Source organism: Lynx canadensis, chromosome F1 (assembly GCF_007474595.2).
Source record: "Lynx canadensis isolate LIC74 chromosome F1, mLynCan4.pri.v2, whole genome shotgun sequence".
In the NCBI taxonomy this organism is placed as follows: domain Eukaryota; kingdom Metazoa; phylum Chordata; class Mammalia; order Carnivora; family Felidae; genus Lynx; species Lynx canadensis.
This window is the reverse complement of record NC_044319.2, coordinates 34861102-34875760: the sequence shown is the minus strand read 5'-3', so window position 1 is coordinate 34875760 and position 14659 is coordinate 34861102. Positions and strand designations below refer to the sequence as shown.

Genomic DNA, 14659 nt, shown 5'->3' with positions numbered 1-14659 from the left:
GACGTTAAATAACAATGACGCCAAAAATAGGCGCACGGTCCCAATTTTAGTACTGGACTCTGCCTTATATTCAGTTCCATGACAGATGTATTACAGAATTCACGGAAGCATTCTGCTGCTGTGATCTTATCCGTTTTCCTAGGGTCTTTGAATGTTACATATGTCACACAGGTATATAAGTTTCTCTTGTACGGCTTTTTTGTGTGTAAAAATGAAGGGGAGGTGGGTGGGAGATGGGGTGAATGGATGACCGGCATTAAGGAGGGCATGCTTTGGGACGAGCACTGAGTGTCCTGTGTAAGAGGTGAATCACTGGGTTCTACTCTTGAAGCCAAGACTACACTCACTGTATGTTAACTAACTTGAATTTAAATTTTAAAAAAAATGAAAGGTATAATTCACTTAAATGAAAAGAAAGCAGTAATTCGGGGGGAGGGGTATACTAATCCAGTCTACATTATTTATTTATGTATTTTTTTGTCAGTACTGATTCCTCTCAGTGCTAGTCCTCTGATTTTGCATCATTCAGATTTAGTTAACTTTCTGCTTATATTTTCCAAAAGTCTTTTAAATTCCTGGTGCAAATGCCAGCAATAACCCCAAGATTTGATGCATCTACATTATTTTGTTTTCCAGCGTCAACTCCTCCCAGTACAAAACCTCCAATTCCGAGTGTCTCAGGTTTAGTACCTTCCTGCTTATATTTTTCAAAACCTTCTAAATCTCTAATGTTTTACACACATTTATCACGTTTAGTAATGAAAGGAGGAAGAACGTATCGATAGCCATTTTAAGTTGTTAGCGATTCTAAAATTATTTGCCATAGTATGCAGATATAAACAGGTACGTAAACTTGGGCAAGTTATGCAAACTTTAAATGTATTTACGTATTTGTAAAATGATTTTTTTTTTTTTTTTGAGAGAGAGAGATAGAGCACTAGCGCTCGATCAAGGAAGGGACAGAGAGAAGGGGAGGGAGAGAGAGAGTCCTAAGCGGGCTTTACTCTGTCAGCACAGAGCCCAATTTGGGGCTCGATCTCACCACCGTGAGATCATGACCTGAGCCTAAATCAAGTCAGACACTTGACCAACTGAGACACCCAGGCGCCCCTGCAAAATGATTTAATGCCTTCCTCAATGAGTGATGGTAAATGTTTAATGGAATTCATTTACTTTTTTTTTAATGTTTATTTTTGAGAGAGAGAGAAAGAGAGGGTTGGGGAGAGGGGCAGAGAGGGGGGGGGGACACAGAATCGAAAGCAGGCTCCAGGCTCTGAGCTGTCAGCACAGAGCCCAGTTGCGGGGCTCGAACTCATGAACCGTGAGATCATGACCTGAGCCAAAGTCCGATGCTCAACCCACCGAGCCACCCAGGCGCCCCTTAATGGGATTCATTTAAAACAGCACAGTGCCTGGCACATGGGAAGCTCCTAAAGGCAGCTTATATGACATCACTCAAATTAATATTAGTGAAAAGGAAGGCCCTTGGCGTCTGTTTTTTAACATGTACATATTCTGTGCTTTTGACTTTGATGTTTTACTCCTTTCAGAAGTGATCTGTTGGCTCCTTTAGGGTATCTTCCTGGTCCAGAACAATGTTTCAGTTGCTGGACTGTAACCAGTTTAGCTTAGGGTTTTGTTTCTTTTTGTTTACATACGTGTGTGTGTGTGTGTGTGTGTGTGTGTATGTATAATATATATATATATTGCATATATATATTATATATATAAATAATATATATAATATATATAAATAATATATATAATATATATAATATATATACATATATATAATATATATAAATAATATATATACATATATGTGTGTGTATATATGTGTGTATATATAAATAATACATATATATAAGTAATATATATAAGTAATATATATATAAATTATATATATATATATATACACATAATTATTTTAAAAAAAATTTTTTTTTTTTCAACGTTTATTTATTTTTGGGACAGAGAGAGACAGAGCATGAACGGGGGAGGGGCAGAGAGAGAGGGAGACACAGAATCGGAAACAGGCTCCAGGCTCTGAGCCATCAGCCCAGAGCCCGACGCGGGGCTCGAACTCACGGACCGCGAGATCGTGACCTGGCTGAAGTCGGACGCTTAACCGACTGCGCCACCCAGGCGCCCCGACACATAATTATTTTGTAGCTCAGTTTAAACTGGGAAATTTCTGCTATCTCTAGAATTAAAGGCCTGTATTTCCATCCCCCACCTCCACCAACCCTCCTCACCTTGTACACTCATTCTTTTTCTCTTTACTGGCATTTTTATTTAGCGATAGAAACTAAATTTCATAGCCACCGAAAGGCGGGAATAGTCTTTATTCGCTGAATCTTGCATGTTCTGCTAATGATCTACTCTGCTTAAGAGCCGAAAAGATTATTTTGCTAGGGTTGGAAGGAAATATCTTCCAGGGTTCAGAGTTGCTACCTCTGAACACATTATTTTTGTGATTTATTGCCAGTTAACTTCTGGGATTTCCATTTTAAAACACAGAGCTCCAGCAAACATGGTTATTATGCATACATTCTGATGGACTTGTGCAAATGGATACTTAGTTTAAATTCCCAGAAGTAGAATTACAAAGTTCAAGAAGTATGTATTTTTTTACATACTCTTTTTTACATAATCCTTTTAAAGTCAAAATCAAAATTAAATCCGTAGTTTTGTATTAATAAATTTGGTGAATTGAAACATTAATTTTTTCAGAATCCAAGCCTCCTCTTATGACTACGACTCCGGGTTCAAGCCATCCAGATTCAGATCATCCAGGTCCAGCACTCTTTATCCTACTTACATTGTTAAGAGCTTTATAAGGCGATGCATTAAATGATGTCCTACATTAATTTGCATTTCCTTTGCTCATTTTTCTACTAGGTTTCTACAATATTTTTCTCGATTGTAAATGAAAGCCCTGTTAATATGAAGTGAACAATTTTTTCCTGGGTTTTTTTCTTTGCTTTAATTTTACTAGTCAGTTCTTTTAAGATTTTTATACTCTTAGATGTAGATTGTTTTTCATAATTTTTTTTTAAAAAATTTTTATTTTTATTTCAGAGAGAGAGAGAGAGCTCATGAGTAGGGGAGAGAGGGAGGGAGAGAGAGAGACGAGAATCTTTTTTGTATGTAAATTTTTTTAGCGTTTATTTATATTTGAGAGAGAGACAGTGTGAGAGCGGGAGAGGGGCAGAGAGACAGAGACAAAATCTGAAGCAGGTTCCAGGCTCTGAGCTGTCAGCACAGAGCCCGACGTGGGGCTCGAACTCACAAGCCATGAGATCGTGACCTGAGATGAAGTCAGATGCTTAACCAACTGAGCCACCCAGGCGCCCCAAGAAAGAGCAAGAATCTTAAGCAGGCTCTGTACTCAGTGCTGAGCCTGACAGGGGGCTCGAACCCACGACCCTGGGATCATGGCATGAGCTGAAATCAAGAGTCGGACACTCCACCAACTGAGCCACCCAGGCACCTTACGTCTTATAATTGTAATATATAAGTAGTATACAAATATAAGTTTATAAAATGTCAAACATTACAGAAGTATTTAGAGTAAAAGATTAGTTCTCATTCTCTTTCTCTAGTCTGTTACTTGAGTTAATCACTTAATATTTTAGGGTATTTTTTCATCTATTTCTGTACATAAGCATCCTTTTAGGTGTAGTTATACATACTTTGGTGGTTTTTTTTTCTTTATTCTTAAATAAAAATGGCATCATGCTGTTTTTTCTGAAACTTGCACTTTTCCACTTCATGGATTGTGATTGTAATTAGATGACTATATCCCATCCTTTTAATGGTGACTTTAAGATGTGCCAGAGTTGATATAACTATTCTCCTATCAGGGGTCTTTTATATATGAAGACGTTTTATATTAACAAGTAGTTGGATATATTGATCTCTTCTCTAATGGCTGTGTGTATTTTGTCTTCTTCATAAAAGCTTTAGGCCTTCCCCTCGCTGAAATCTATTAACCATGCATTCTGATCACTTTCTCTGCATTTAGATCATTGGTGCATCTGAAATCCACTGTGGTATATGGTGTGATGTAGGGCTCCTCTCTACTCCACCCACCCCTACCTGGTGGCAAAGTAGCAACATTCGTTGAATAAGTTGTTTTCTCTCCAACTCTTTTCAAGTGCCAATTTTTATTATATATTAAATTCATGGGTATCCTACATATCCTTCTGTGCCCTTGAACTCTATACACTCCTATGCCAGCACCAAATCATTTTTTTTACTATGGGACTATGATATGTTTTAATATCTGGCAGAACACTTCATTTTCAGGAATGTTTAGACCATTCTGTATGTTAGTTTTTCTAGATAAACTTTTATTACCATTTTAGCCATTTTAAATGTACATTTCAGTGGCATTACGTGTATCCGCATTATTTGCAACCATCACTGCTATCTGTGTCTCCAAAACGTTTTCATCATCATCTCAAACTGAATCTTTATACCCATTAAACAATAACTCTCCATCCTCCGCCCCCCCACCCCCCTTTAGCCCTGGTAACCACTATTCTACTTTCTGTCTTTACGGATTTCACTATTGCAAATACCTCATAGAACTGGAGTCATTTCTAGTTTATTTCAGTTAGCCAGTGTATTCTGGCTTATTTCACTTAGCATAATGTTTTATTTATTTATTTTTTTAATATAATCTATTGTCAAGTTGGTGAACATACAGTGTATACAGTGTGCTCTTGGTTTGGGGGGTAGATGGATCAGAACTTTCTTTTTCTGGCCGAATCCTATTCTGTTGTATTATGTACCACATTTGTTTATCCATTCATCTGTTGATCGATGCTTGGGTTGTTTCTGCCTTTTGGCTATTCTGGATAATGTTTCTCTGAATATTAGCACCTAACTGTCTGAGGCCCTTTTTTTGCACTTCTGGTGGCTCACATACCTAGGAGTACAATTGCTGGGTCACATGCTAGTTCTGTGTCTACTGTTTTGAGGAGCAGTCCTGCCGTCGTCCACAGTGGCTGCACCATGATACATTCCCATCAGTGATGCACAGATATTCCAGTTTCTCCACCTCTTTGGCACCACTTGTTCTCTCCCGGGTTTTGAGAACAGCCATCCTAGCACATGCGAAGTGGCAGCTCCTTGTGGCTTGTATTGAATTCCCTAATGATTCGTGATTCATCATCTTTTTATATGTTTCTTGGTCTTTTGCAGATCTTTGGAGGAATGTCTTTTCAAAGTCTTGGCCCATTTTTTCTTATTAAATATAATTTATCGTCAAATTGGTTTCCATACAACACCCAGTGCTCATCCCAACAGGTGCCCTCCTCAATGCCCGTCACCCTTTGCCCATTTTTTAATTGGCTTGTTTTTTGTTACTGAGTTTTAGGAGTTCATTATGTATTTTGTGTATGGAGGTCTTATCAGGTGTGTGATTTGCAGATGTTTTCTCTCATCCTGTGGATTGCCTTTTCACTCTTGACAGTGTCCACAGATGGACAGAAGTCTTACATTTTCATGAAACCTAACTTACCTCTTTTTTTCTTTTGTTGCCTGTGCTTTTGGTATCACATCCAAGCAATCATTGCCAGATCCAGCATCACAAAAGCTTGTTCTATATGTTTTCTTTGAAAAGTGTTACACTTGTAGCCCTATTTTAGTTTTGTGTGAGTTTTGAATTAATTTTTGTGTGTAGTATAAAGTGAGGGTCCAACTTCATTCTTTTGTGTTTGGATATCCAGTTTTCTAAGAACCATTTGTTGAAAATTTTGCCCTTTCTCCATTAAATATTCCTAGCACCTTTGTGGGCAATCATTTGACCACAGACATAAGGGTTTATTCCTGGGCTTTCTATTCTATTCCATTAGTCTTGTGTCTGTCTTTATGTCAGTACCACTCTGCTTGATTATTGTAGCTTTGTAGTAAATTTTAAAATCAGGAAGCGTGAGTCCTCTCAACTTTGCTCTTTTCTTTTCAAGATTATCTTGGGGGCACCTGGGTGAAGTCGGTTAAACGTCTGACTTCAGCTCATGATCTCAAGGTTCGTGAGTTTGAGCCCCACATCGGGCTCTGTGCTGACAGCGTGGAGCTCACTTCGAATCCTCTATCCCCTTCTCTCTCTGTCCATCCCCTGCTTGTGCTCTCTCTGTCTCAAAAATAAACATTAAAAAAAAAAAAAAAAGATTATCTTGGCTATTCTTAGTCCCTTGAGATGCCATATGAATTATAGGTTAGTTTTTTCTGTTTCTGCAAAATGCATATTCAAGATGGTGATAGGGGTTGCATTTAATCTGTAGATTGCTTTGTGTAGTATGAACATTTTAATAATAGTCTTCTAATTCATGAACATGGGATGTCTTTCCATTTATTTATATCTTCAGTTTGTTTCAGCAACGTTTTGTAGTTTTCAGTGTATGAGTTTTTCGTCTTCTTGTTTTATTCCTGAGCATTTTGTTCTTTTTTGATGCTATTGTAAATGGGATTTTCTTAATTTCCTTTTTGGATTGTTCATTGTTAGTGTATAGAAATACAACTGATTTTTGTGTGTTGGTTTTGTGCCCTGCAACTTTGCTGAATTCATTTACTCTAATAGGTGTGTGTGTGTGTGTGTGTGTGTGTGTGTGTGTGTGTGAGAGAGAGAGAGAGAGAGAGATCCTTAAGACTTTTCTGTGTAAAGGTCACATCATGTGGAATAGAGATCATTTTAGTTCTTCCTTCCCAATTTGGATGCTTTTTATTTCTTTTTCTTGCCTAATTGCTCTGACTAGAACTTCTAATATTATGTTAAATAGTAAGTGGAAAATACAAGCATCTTGTCTTGTTCCTGATCTTAAGGGGAAAACTTTTCAGTTTTTGAATATGCTAATGATGGCGTTTTCATAAATGGCCTTTATCACAATGGTGTCTCCTTCTATTGGAGATCAACATCTAAATAGTTTATTAAGCCCCCCAAATTTTTACTTTTAAGTAGACTCACATTGAATCCATAGGCTAACTATGATGCAGTTGCTTGTTATACCATAGAATATTATCACAGGAAATGTTACTGAATAGGAAGAATACTAATAATATACAAATTTATGATATATTATGATACTACTTTTAATGGGAAACATTTAACATAGTTTATATAAGGAAAATGAAATTACAAGGGTTTTTATACAAAAGCGAGAAATCAAAACCTCTAAATTTGGAGGACTTTAAGCTTTATTATTTTCTTTTTTTTTTTCTTTTTAACTTATTTCCATTCCCCCCCCCCCCCCAGGAGCTCCCACTACCACTGCACCACCACCTGAAGACGCTAATACTTTAGGTACTATTTTGGTTATTGATTGCTTTGTATTATGAGACCCTAGAGTTCTACGTGTAAATATCATATTTCAGTTATGTGTCGATAAGAAAGAGCATGTCACAAATTGGTAATATGTCACATTTGGAGTTATTTTGATAGTGCAGATACGATGACAGATGTAAGCAGTATATGTAGATACATGTATACAGTATAGTTTTTAAGAGCTGTCCCCAAATAGGATTCCTAGTAGGGTGAGGTCACTTTCTTAAATACTATGATTATATATAGGTTAAAATACATACAACATAACTTGCTGTTCATGGGGTAGTGTTATTTTTTTTGTGGCAATTTGAAGATAAAGTTTCTTTCTACTTGTACCTTGTATACATAAGCCTTAAAATACTACAGGTTGGGTTAGTTTTTTTCTGTTACAGGCTGGTATGGCAAACTTTACATAGGCTCGCATGGTTCATGCAATGTATGTTAAAGAAAATGAAGAAAAAGCTATAGTTGCGACAGTTAAATGGAAATATAAAGGTTTCTTGATAAGTAAATGAGAAATGCCTATTACTTTTATTTATATTAGACTAGTAAGTAAGGCTAACCTTTTTATAACTCTTTAGGCTTGTTATATTTTCCCTCTGAACACTGTAGTCAGACCGTCATTGTACCAGTAAAACCAGTGCCATCCTAAGATGGCTTCCTAATATTTTATGAAACGCTTCCTAATATTTTATGAAATGAAAAGAACAGACATAAACATGACATTTTATGCTCTGACTTCCAGAACTTTAATGTAAGTAATGGCAGTTTAGAAGCCAAGGTACTCCTGACATCATTTCTAAGAATTAAGATTTTGTAGTATGATTTATTGCTCTCTGGGTAGTCAAAAATGCATGTTTAAGTCTCTATACATTATTTTCATCTATGTGCCCTGGTGTTTCATTTACATATATAGAATCTCCTTGGTAATTAGGATTATGTCTTATTTTTTTAGGGGGTAGAGGATCAGGAGGGGTTGATGATAAAATATTATTTTGAAGATTCTGAAACTAACATCCTTGTTTGTGATAGATGAGTAGAGATTTATTTATGACCCAGTCCACAGAGCCCATTTTGGTGGAAAAAATACAAATTCCTCACAAAATCATAAATGATAGGATGAATACTGATTCAAGTAAACCAACTATAATGGGGTAATACGTTTTAAAGCAATTTCCCTCTGATCTACTGAATTCTTAGTTGTCCTAGTAAGCTTTACTAAATAACCTGATATGGCAACGACAGCACAAAACAATGAAAAGTGAGGTTCCTCTGAAGAGTCTTACACGGTGGACCCTGGATGTGGGATCAGAGTCCAAGGTTCTGTGATTGGAATGATCTGGACACAGTAGCAGTCGTGCTAAAACTAGACTGAGGAACTCTTTCTTTGCTGTAGTGTATAATCTGAGCAAGATTAAATGCGACTACTCTCTGGGACCCTTGTGTGCTCAATTATCTTCAAACTGTTCTCGTTTTTTTCTCAGGCAAAGGAATCATTGCTGTGATTGTCATTGTTGTTCGTAAGTAGCCCAAACTTGATGTTACTTAAATAAAAATAATACTGTGAGCAAGTGCATTTTTTAATGTATGCAGTTATTTTTAATTTAACTTTCCAATTTCTATAGTTTTTATAGCTTGAAGTGAAGTACACCAGTCTAGAACGGTCTGACTTTGTATATAATACACTATGTTTTGTTGGTGAATGTATATTCTTTTATATTCCACTTGTCCACTTAGTAACAAACCTAAATACTCCGTGTGTTTTCAGGATGATTAGTCATGACTCTGCGTCCCAAATATGCTTTGGGTACTTTTCTAAACTAAGCAAGGATTCTTCCCTGACTTATTGATAGTTCCCATGAACTTCTGATAGTGAAGAGTCTAGACGGATACATATGTGCTTAAATGAAGTAGCATTTTCTGACCACTGAAATGTAACCAACACTTACTTATTTCTGCTGCTACATTTTGAATCTTGGCAATTAGTTCTCAGAGTTACATGTCATTTGTTTCTGGTTTCTTGTAGTTGCTGGCATTGTATTCCTTTGCTGCATCCTGGTCATATTTTATCGACACAAGAAGAAAGGGTAAATTAAAGGACATTTCTTCTAACTTCCGGTCCTTCTCACTCCTCACCTACGTGCGTGCAGCATTTGCACCTGTGCCTATGCCATCTTTCCCTAAGCTGAGCCCGCATCACTGTGCCCTGCCAGTCGCATCTGTTTACTAACAATGTTTTAGGCTGCTTTTCCTGTCCCGGCGGCCAGAGCGACCTGCGCAGACTTGCTTCGTCTGTTAAGACTTCACGAAAAATTTCTGCGGGGTGGGACTTGAGGTTTAAGTTCTATAGCAAATCACGGAGCGTTACGGGGCCTTCCCCACCCAGCTTCCCCCTATTTCCTAAATTGGACCAGGGGCCAAGATGAAACTTAGAGCAGTTCACTGTGGAGACTCGGACAGTTGTATTCAGTGGAGTTTTTATATGAAAGTCTCCATTTGTCCGGGTAAGTTAGGGAATTGTAAGAAGTTGTGCAGGTGTCTCTTTCGAATACCCAGTTTGATTTCTTTTCCTTTAGAGCTGTTACTTACACTTGTTAAACCGGGGAGTGAAAAGCAGCAGTGTTTGATTTCCCTCTTATGTTCTCTCAATTTACTAGGTTGCAGTAAAACTGTTGGGGTTAAACTTAACATTACTGAGGGGTAAGATTTACAAGGCACCTTCTTATTTAACTTTATCTGTGTTTTAATCTGTAAAAATGAAAAGCAGGGGATCTTAAAATAGAAAAAAAAATACAAGTATATATCTTCTGAGCAGAATACGATGTTTAAACATCAAACAAATCTTAATGAAATAATTTACAATTTATGAAAGACTTGGAATAAATCCTGGAGCATAGACCAAATTAGGTGCTTTGAAATTTTTAAACTTTAGTGATTTATTTTTTTCCCTGTTGCTTTGAAAATACCTTTGAAATCAAACTAATAATTTTAAGACTTTTGGTATTCATAGTTTTTTGATACAGTTTCCCTTTATATTAATCATCTGGTTTGGAATATGTAATAAAAGAACATTCTTTACGCATAAAGAGCTCAACTTTTAAAACAAAGTACCACAGTGCCTTCACTTGAATCTTCAGTCTAATATTTGTAGAACATATGATATGCATATTTGATTTCTCAATCAGCAGTATATTTTTAAAATTGTACATACACAGCACTCTGAGTAGGAAATACTGTCGTGGAATATTTTTGCAAGTCCAAAATGTTTGTATAGAAATAGAAACAATAGAAACAATAACAAATCAAAATAGCCCTCTGGGGGCATGTGGGTGGCTCAGTATTAAGCCTCCCACCCTTGATTTCGGCTCAGGTCATGATCTCACAAGCCCCAGGTCAGGCTCCAAGCTAAGCACGGAGCCTGTTTGGGATTCTCTCTCTCCCTCCCTTCCTCTCTCTACCCCTCCCCTGCTCCCTCATGCTCTCAAAATAAATATTTAAAAACAACAACAACAACAAAAAACACCCTAAAATAGCTCTCTGCTCCTTATTTTACTTACTTTACTATTTACAGTGACACTGAATCAAAATACGTATAGATTCCTTAACAAGTATTAATGATACTCTCTCTAGCCACCATTAATGGATTTTTTAAAGTTGAACAATTGTCTGAGCATTGTACCCCAGATGAAAGATTCAGTGACATTAGTGATCTGAGATTCCATGTCTAATGAGCCCCCGGCGATGTTGCTGCCAGCCGGGGCGACACTCTGAGTTACCAAGTGGAGGTTATTAGTGATGCACCCATAGTCTTGAAATTGGAAGAAATGCCATCAAACATAAAGGTGAAATTTCCTCCTGTTTAAGATAATTGAATTTTCAAAAGGTACCACATCTATGTGTATGTTTTTAAAAAGTGCGTGGGCTAAAGTTTGGCTTTATGTTGCTTTTCTTTAAAAAAGAAAAGAAAGAAAGAAAAGAAAGAAAGAAAAGAAAGAAAAGATTTCTATTATGTCCTTTGCACTGTTTAATGTCCCTCATCTGTTCCCCTGAAACAGAGCATTGTCGCCTTAGAAACTTCCTTACAAGACTATAAAACGTAGGCAGTTCCTTCTCTATTTCTAGGCCGGTAAGAACTCTGGAAGCAGGGCACTAGACACAGATAGTCCCAAATGGCTGCTAAAACTTGGCACAGAACGGATTTTGATGTAAACTTGTATTTATGATGACCTGGGAACACCGTTACCCTCCTGCAGCCTCCATCCCAAAGTACACAAATAGTGTAAGTAGTCATTTTTCAGACAGATCCCTAAATTATGTGATGAAAAGTGGCCCCCGGTTGGAGTGTTCTGCTAGGGTTGCATAGTCTCAGCTGGGAATAGGATGGGATCCCAGAGCCTCAGAAATGCACCTTCTCCTGCCAGTTTCCTTTAACTAATTTGCTCCCGTCTCTAGTCTTGGAATCCGCAGCCCTTGCCCTGTGTCTTGCTATTGCTCGAGTTCTGTTTTGCTTGTCATGACTGTGTGGTTCTAGAAAACACGCCATTTGTTGATATCAGTGTTTTCATGCACGTGTTTCATAAATGCATGGTTTTCTTTTGTCTGGCTAAATCATCCCTGGATAAGTGAGAGTTGGCTTAAGTCCATTCGACTCATATACATACTTTATGTATTTTATCACCTGTGGCTAAATCGTTTCTCCTTTATTTCCGTTAAGGATATTTATTATTTGGTATAACTTAAACCTGTTTTTAATGTCATATTAATAATGACCGACCCACTAACTTTGTAACTTTTTTTTTACATTTTTTAAAAATTTGCAATTCTTAAGCTGTCTGTGCTTAAGTGAATGTTACACAACGTTTTGGGATGTACTACATAGAGTGGCCAGATCAGGTGGTGGGGAGTATAGTGACATGGGGGGCAAAACCCAAAAGATCAAATTAACTTGAACATTGTTCTACTTGGCTCTCAAATTCTGGAGCTGTAAACTTCAAAAAATTGTATAAATAACAAAGGATGGTGTAGTTAGTTGAGAGCGAACTTTAGATCCATCCCAGGACAATGGGATGTTATGTAGTAAGTTTTACAGAGGTCTTTCCGCGGGGTGAAAACAGATGTGCCGCAGGAAGAAACTGTACTCGATGCAGAAGTCAGGATGCATCTGAAAATGCCTGGCTTGTCCTAAAATTGATTGCTAAGATAATATTTAATATATGCTCTGTGCATTCCCTCTAAATCTAAGATGTGAGAGACAAGGGCCGTTTGTCCTCACGCAGTCTTACGCTATGAGAGTTTACATTACTTGTATCAGGCTAATTGGTTTTAGAGGTAAACAGATTGCACAGAAATTCCGAATCAGTTCATCTGCCAGACGATCTGTAAGATGTCAACATTAGAGCAGCTCCCTGCACCTAATTGCTGTTTCAAATTCCTAAAGGAGAATCAGAAAAGTCGTAATTTGTGACTCTAATGGTCAGCCCTACTTCCATTCTCTTTGTCGTTCATTTCATCCCACCTGTTGTGCCATTCTGCTTCCTTTTGGTTTGTTGTGACTATTTTATTCAGCATTTTCCCTTCCTCTGTTCAGCACATACCAAACTGGTGAGAGCCACAGAGAAGTAAAATTAAATTCTCTCTGAGAAGAAGAGATGAGAGAAAGGTTTGCTTTTATCATTAAAAGGTACCCGCTTCTGTATGTTTCTTTTCAGAGATACCCTTTCTAGAATAGAAAATATCCAATGACTATTTAGATATCAGTACCTTGAACTAAGATATGTTGGCTTTAGTAAACATCAGGGGGAACACTTAGATTCCTGTTCCCTTTGCTAAATTATTGGTTTTTATGCCACTCCTGTTTTAAAAGTAAAAACAAAAAAAATACATACTGGCAGACTTTTACTTTGACATAGGCTCCAACTGAGTAATGTCCCCATTGTCCTTTTATTAGACTGTCTAGCTTCCTTGACCTCATAGTAGCTGTGAATCCAAAATGCAGAATTTTTTTTAGCCCAGTGGGAAATTATCCTAGAATCTTATTATTTTTAAGTGCAGGGAGGAAAAATACTCCTTTCAGAAACTTAAATACTTTTTACTTAAGCTTGTAAATGCATTCAATTTTTTTTAATGTTTTTTTAATTTATTTTTGAGAGAGAGCGCTAGAACGTGAGCGGGGGAGGGGCAGAGAGACAGAGAGACCCAGAATCTGAAGCAGGCTCCAGGCTCTGAGCTGTTAGCGCAGAGCCTGATGTGGGGCTCAAACTCGGGAGCAGTGAAATCATAACCTGAGCCCAATTTGGACGTTTAACCAACTGAGCCACCCAGGCACCCCACAATTTCAACTTGTAAGTATTAATTCTGTAAAGACATTTATGTTTTCCTTTACCAGAATATTTTTAGCATAGGAGAGAGAAACCAACAACAAAAAAATCCTAGATTTTGGAAAATTATGAATTGCGTTGCCTTAGACCCTTCGAGCCCCACTGCCCTGTGTCTGAGTGAAATGAAGTGTTCCTCTATTTGTGCCAGAATGTGTGTCTGCATAGCCAGGAAGAGAGCAGATACGTATCCCACCCACTCACAATGTGAGGTGCTCCTCTCCCTTACGGTCTAGAGTTTGGGAGCAGACTCTGTCAAAGCCAACAGGAAGGGCAGTGTCTTGGTAAAAGCAGAGTGGTGTCTTGGGTCACAGCAGCAAAGGGCAAGACAAAACATAGCAACTAAAACTGGCAGTCGAGGCCTGCCCAGCCCCGTGTATCTTCCTGGTCCCAGAATTCCTCTGAGGCTAAAGCCAACCAGGAAGGGAGATTTCAGTCTGTCGTGAGCTTTACGGTGTCTGTGAACACCTGAAGGTAATCTAATGGATGCTGAAGATAACGTGAACTTTCTGTGATTAGTAATCCAGCTTTAGATTTCCACCGTCTTGAAATAGCTTCGTTGTTATGCCAAATCAATGTGTCTTACAATGTAGGAGAGTCTTTTTGATCTTTCTCCCGCATCGGATTCTGTTTAAAATTCCATCAGAAGAGGATGTGCCACTCCCACACCAACAAAAGGAGTTTTGACTCCAAAAAACTAGAAAACGAGAGCAGTCGTGGAGAATTCAGTGACAGTCCTGACCCACGATCGAAAGACGCTCCCCGTCGCCCTCAGGAAGTGGCTCTATGACGAGTGTAGTTTGGGGACGGTGGTGGCTCCCAGGACGGCCTCCCCCACAAGGAGAAACACGAGGGGATCCAAAGCCACCATGGTTAGCTGTTGTGTTGGGTAGCATCGAGCGTCCCTCAAGTATTGGCTGGGGCGCACACACCGGTGAACAGCTGACTGGCCACT

At 38.1% G+C, this 14659-nt stretch overlaps 1 protein-coding gene across 2 annotated transcripts in view; it reads left to right on the top strand.

The window, feature by feature from the left end:
- Positions 1 to 14659, top strand: part of CD46 (CD46 molecule) — a 37251-nt gene that overhangs the window by 19436 nt on the left and 3156 nt on the right. Inside the window, exons 7-11 of one of the 2 annotated variants that reach the window (XM_030301891.2) lie at positions 637 to 681; positions 2734 to 2796; positions 7262 to 7309; positions 8815 to 8850; positions 9357 to 9417. In XM_030301891.2, the coding sequence (XP_030157751.1) occupies positions 637 to 681; positions 2734 to 2796; positions 7262 to 7309; positions 8815 to 8850; positions 9357 to 9417 (253 nt within the window). The remainder of the gene's footprint in view (positions 1 to 636; positions 682 to 2733; positions 2797 to 7261; positions 7310 to 8814; positions 8851 to 9356; positions 9418 to 14659) is intronic. The other variant, XM_032591685.1, reaches the window with a different exon arrangement.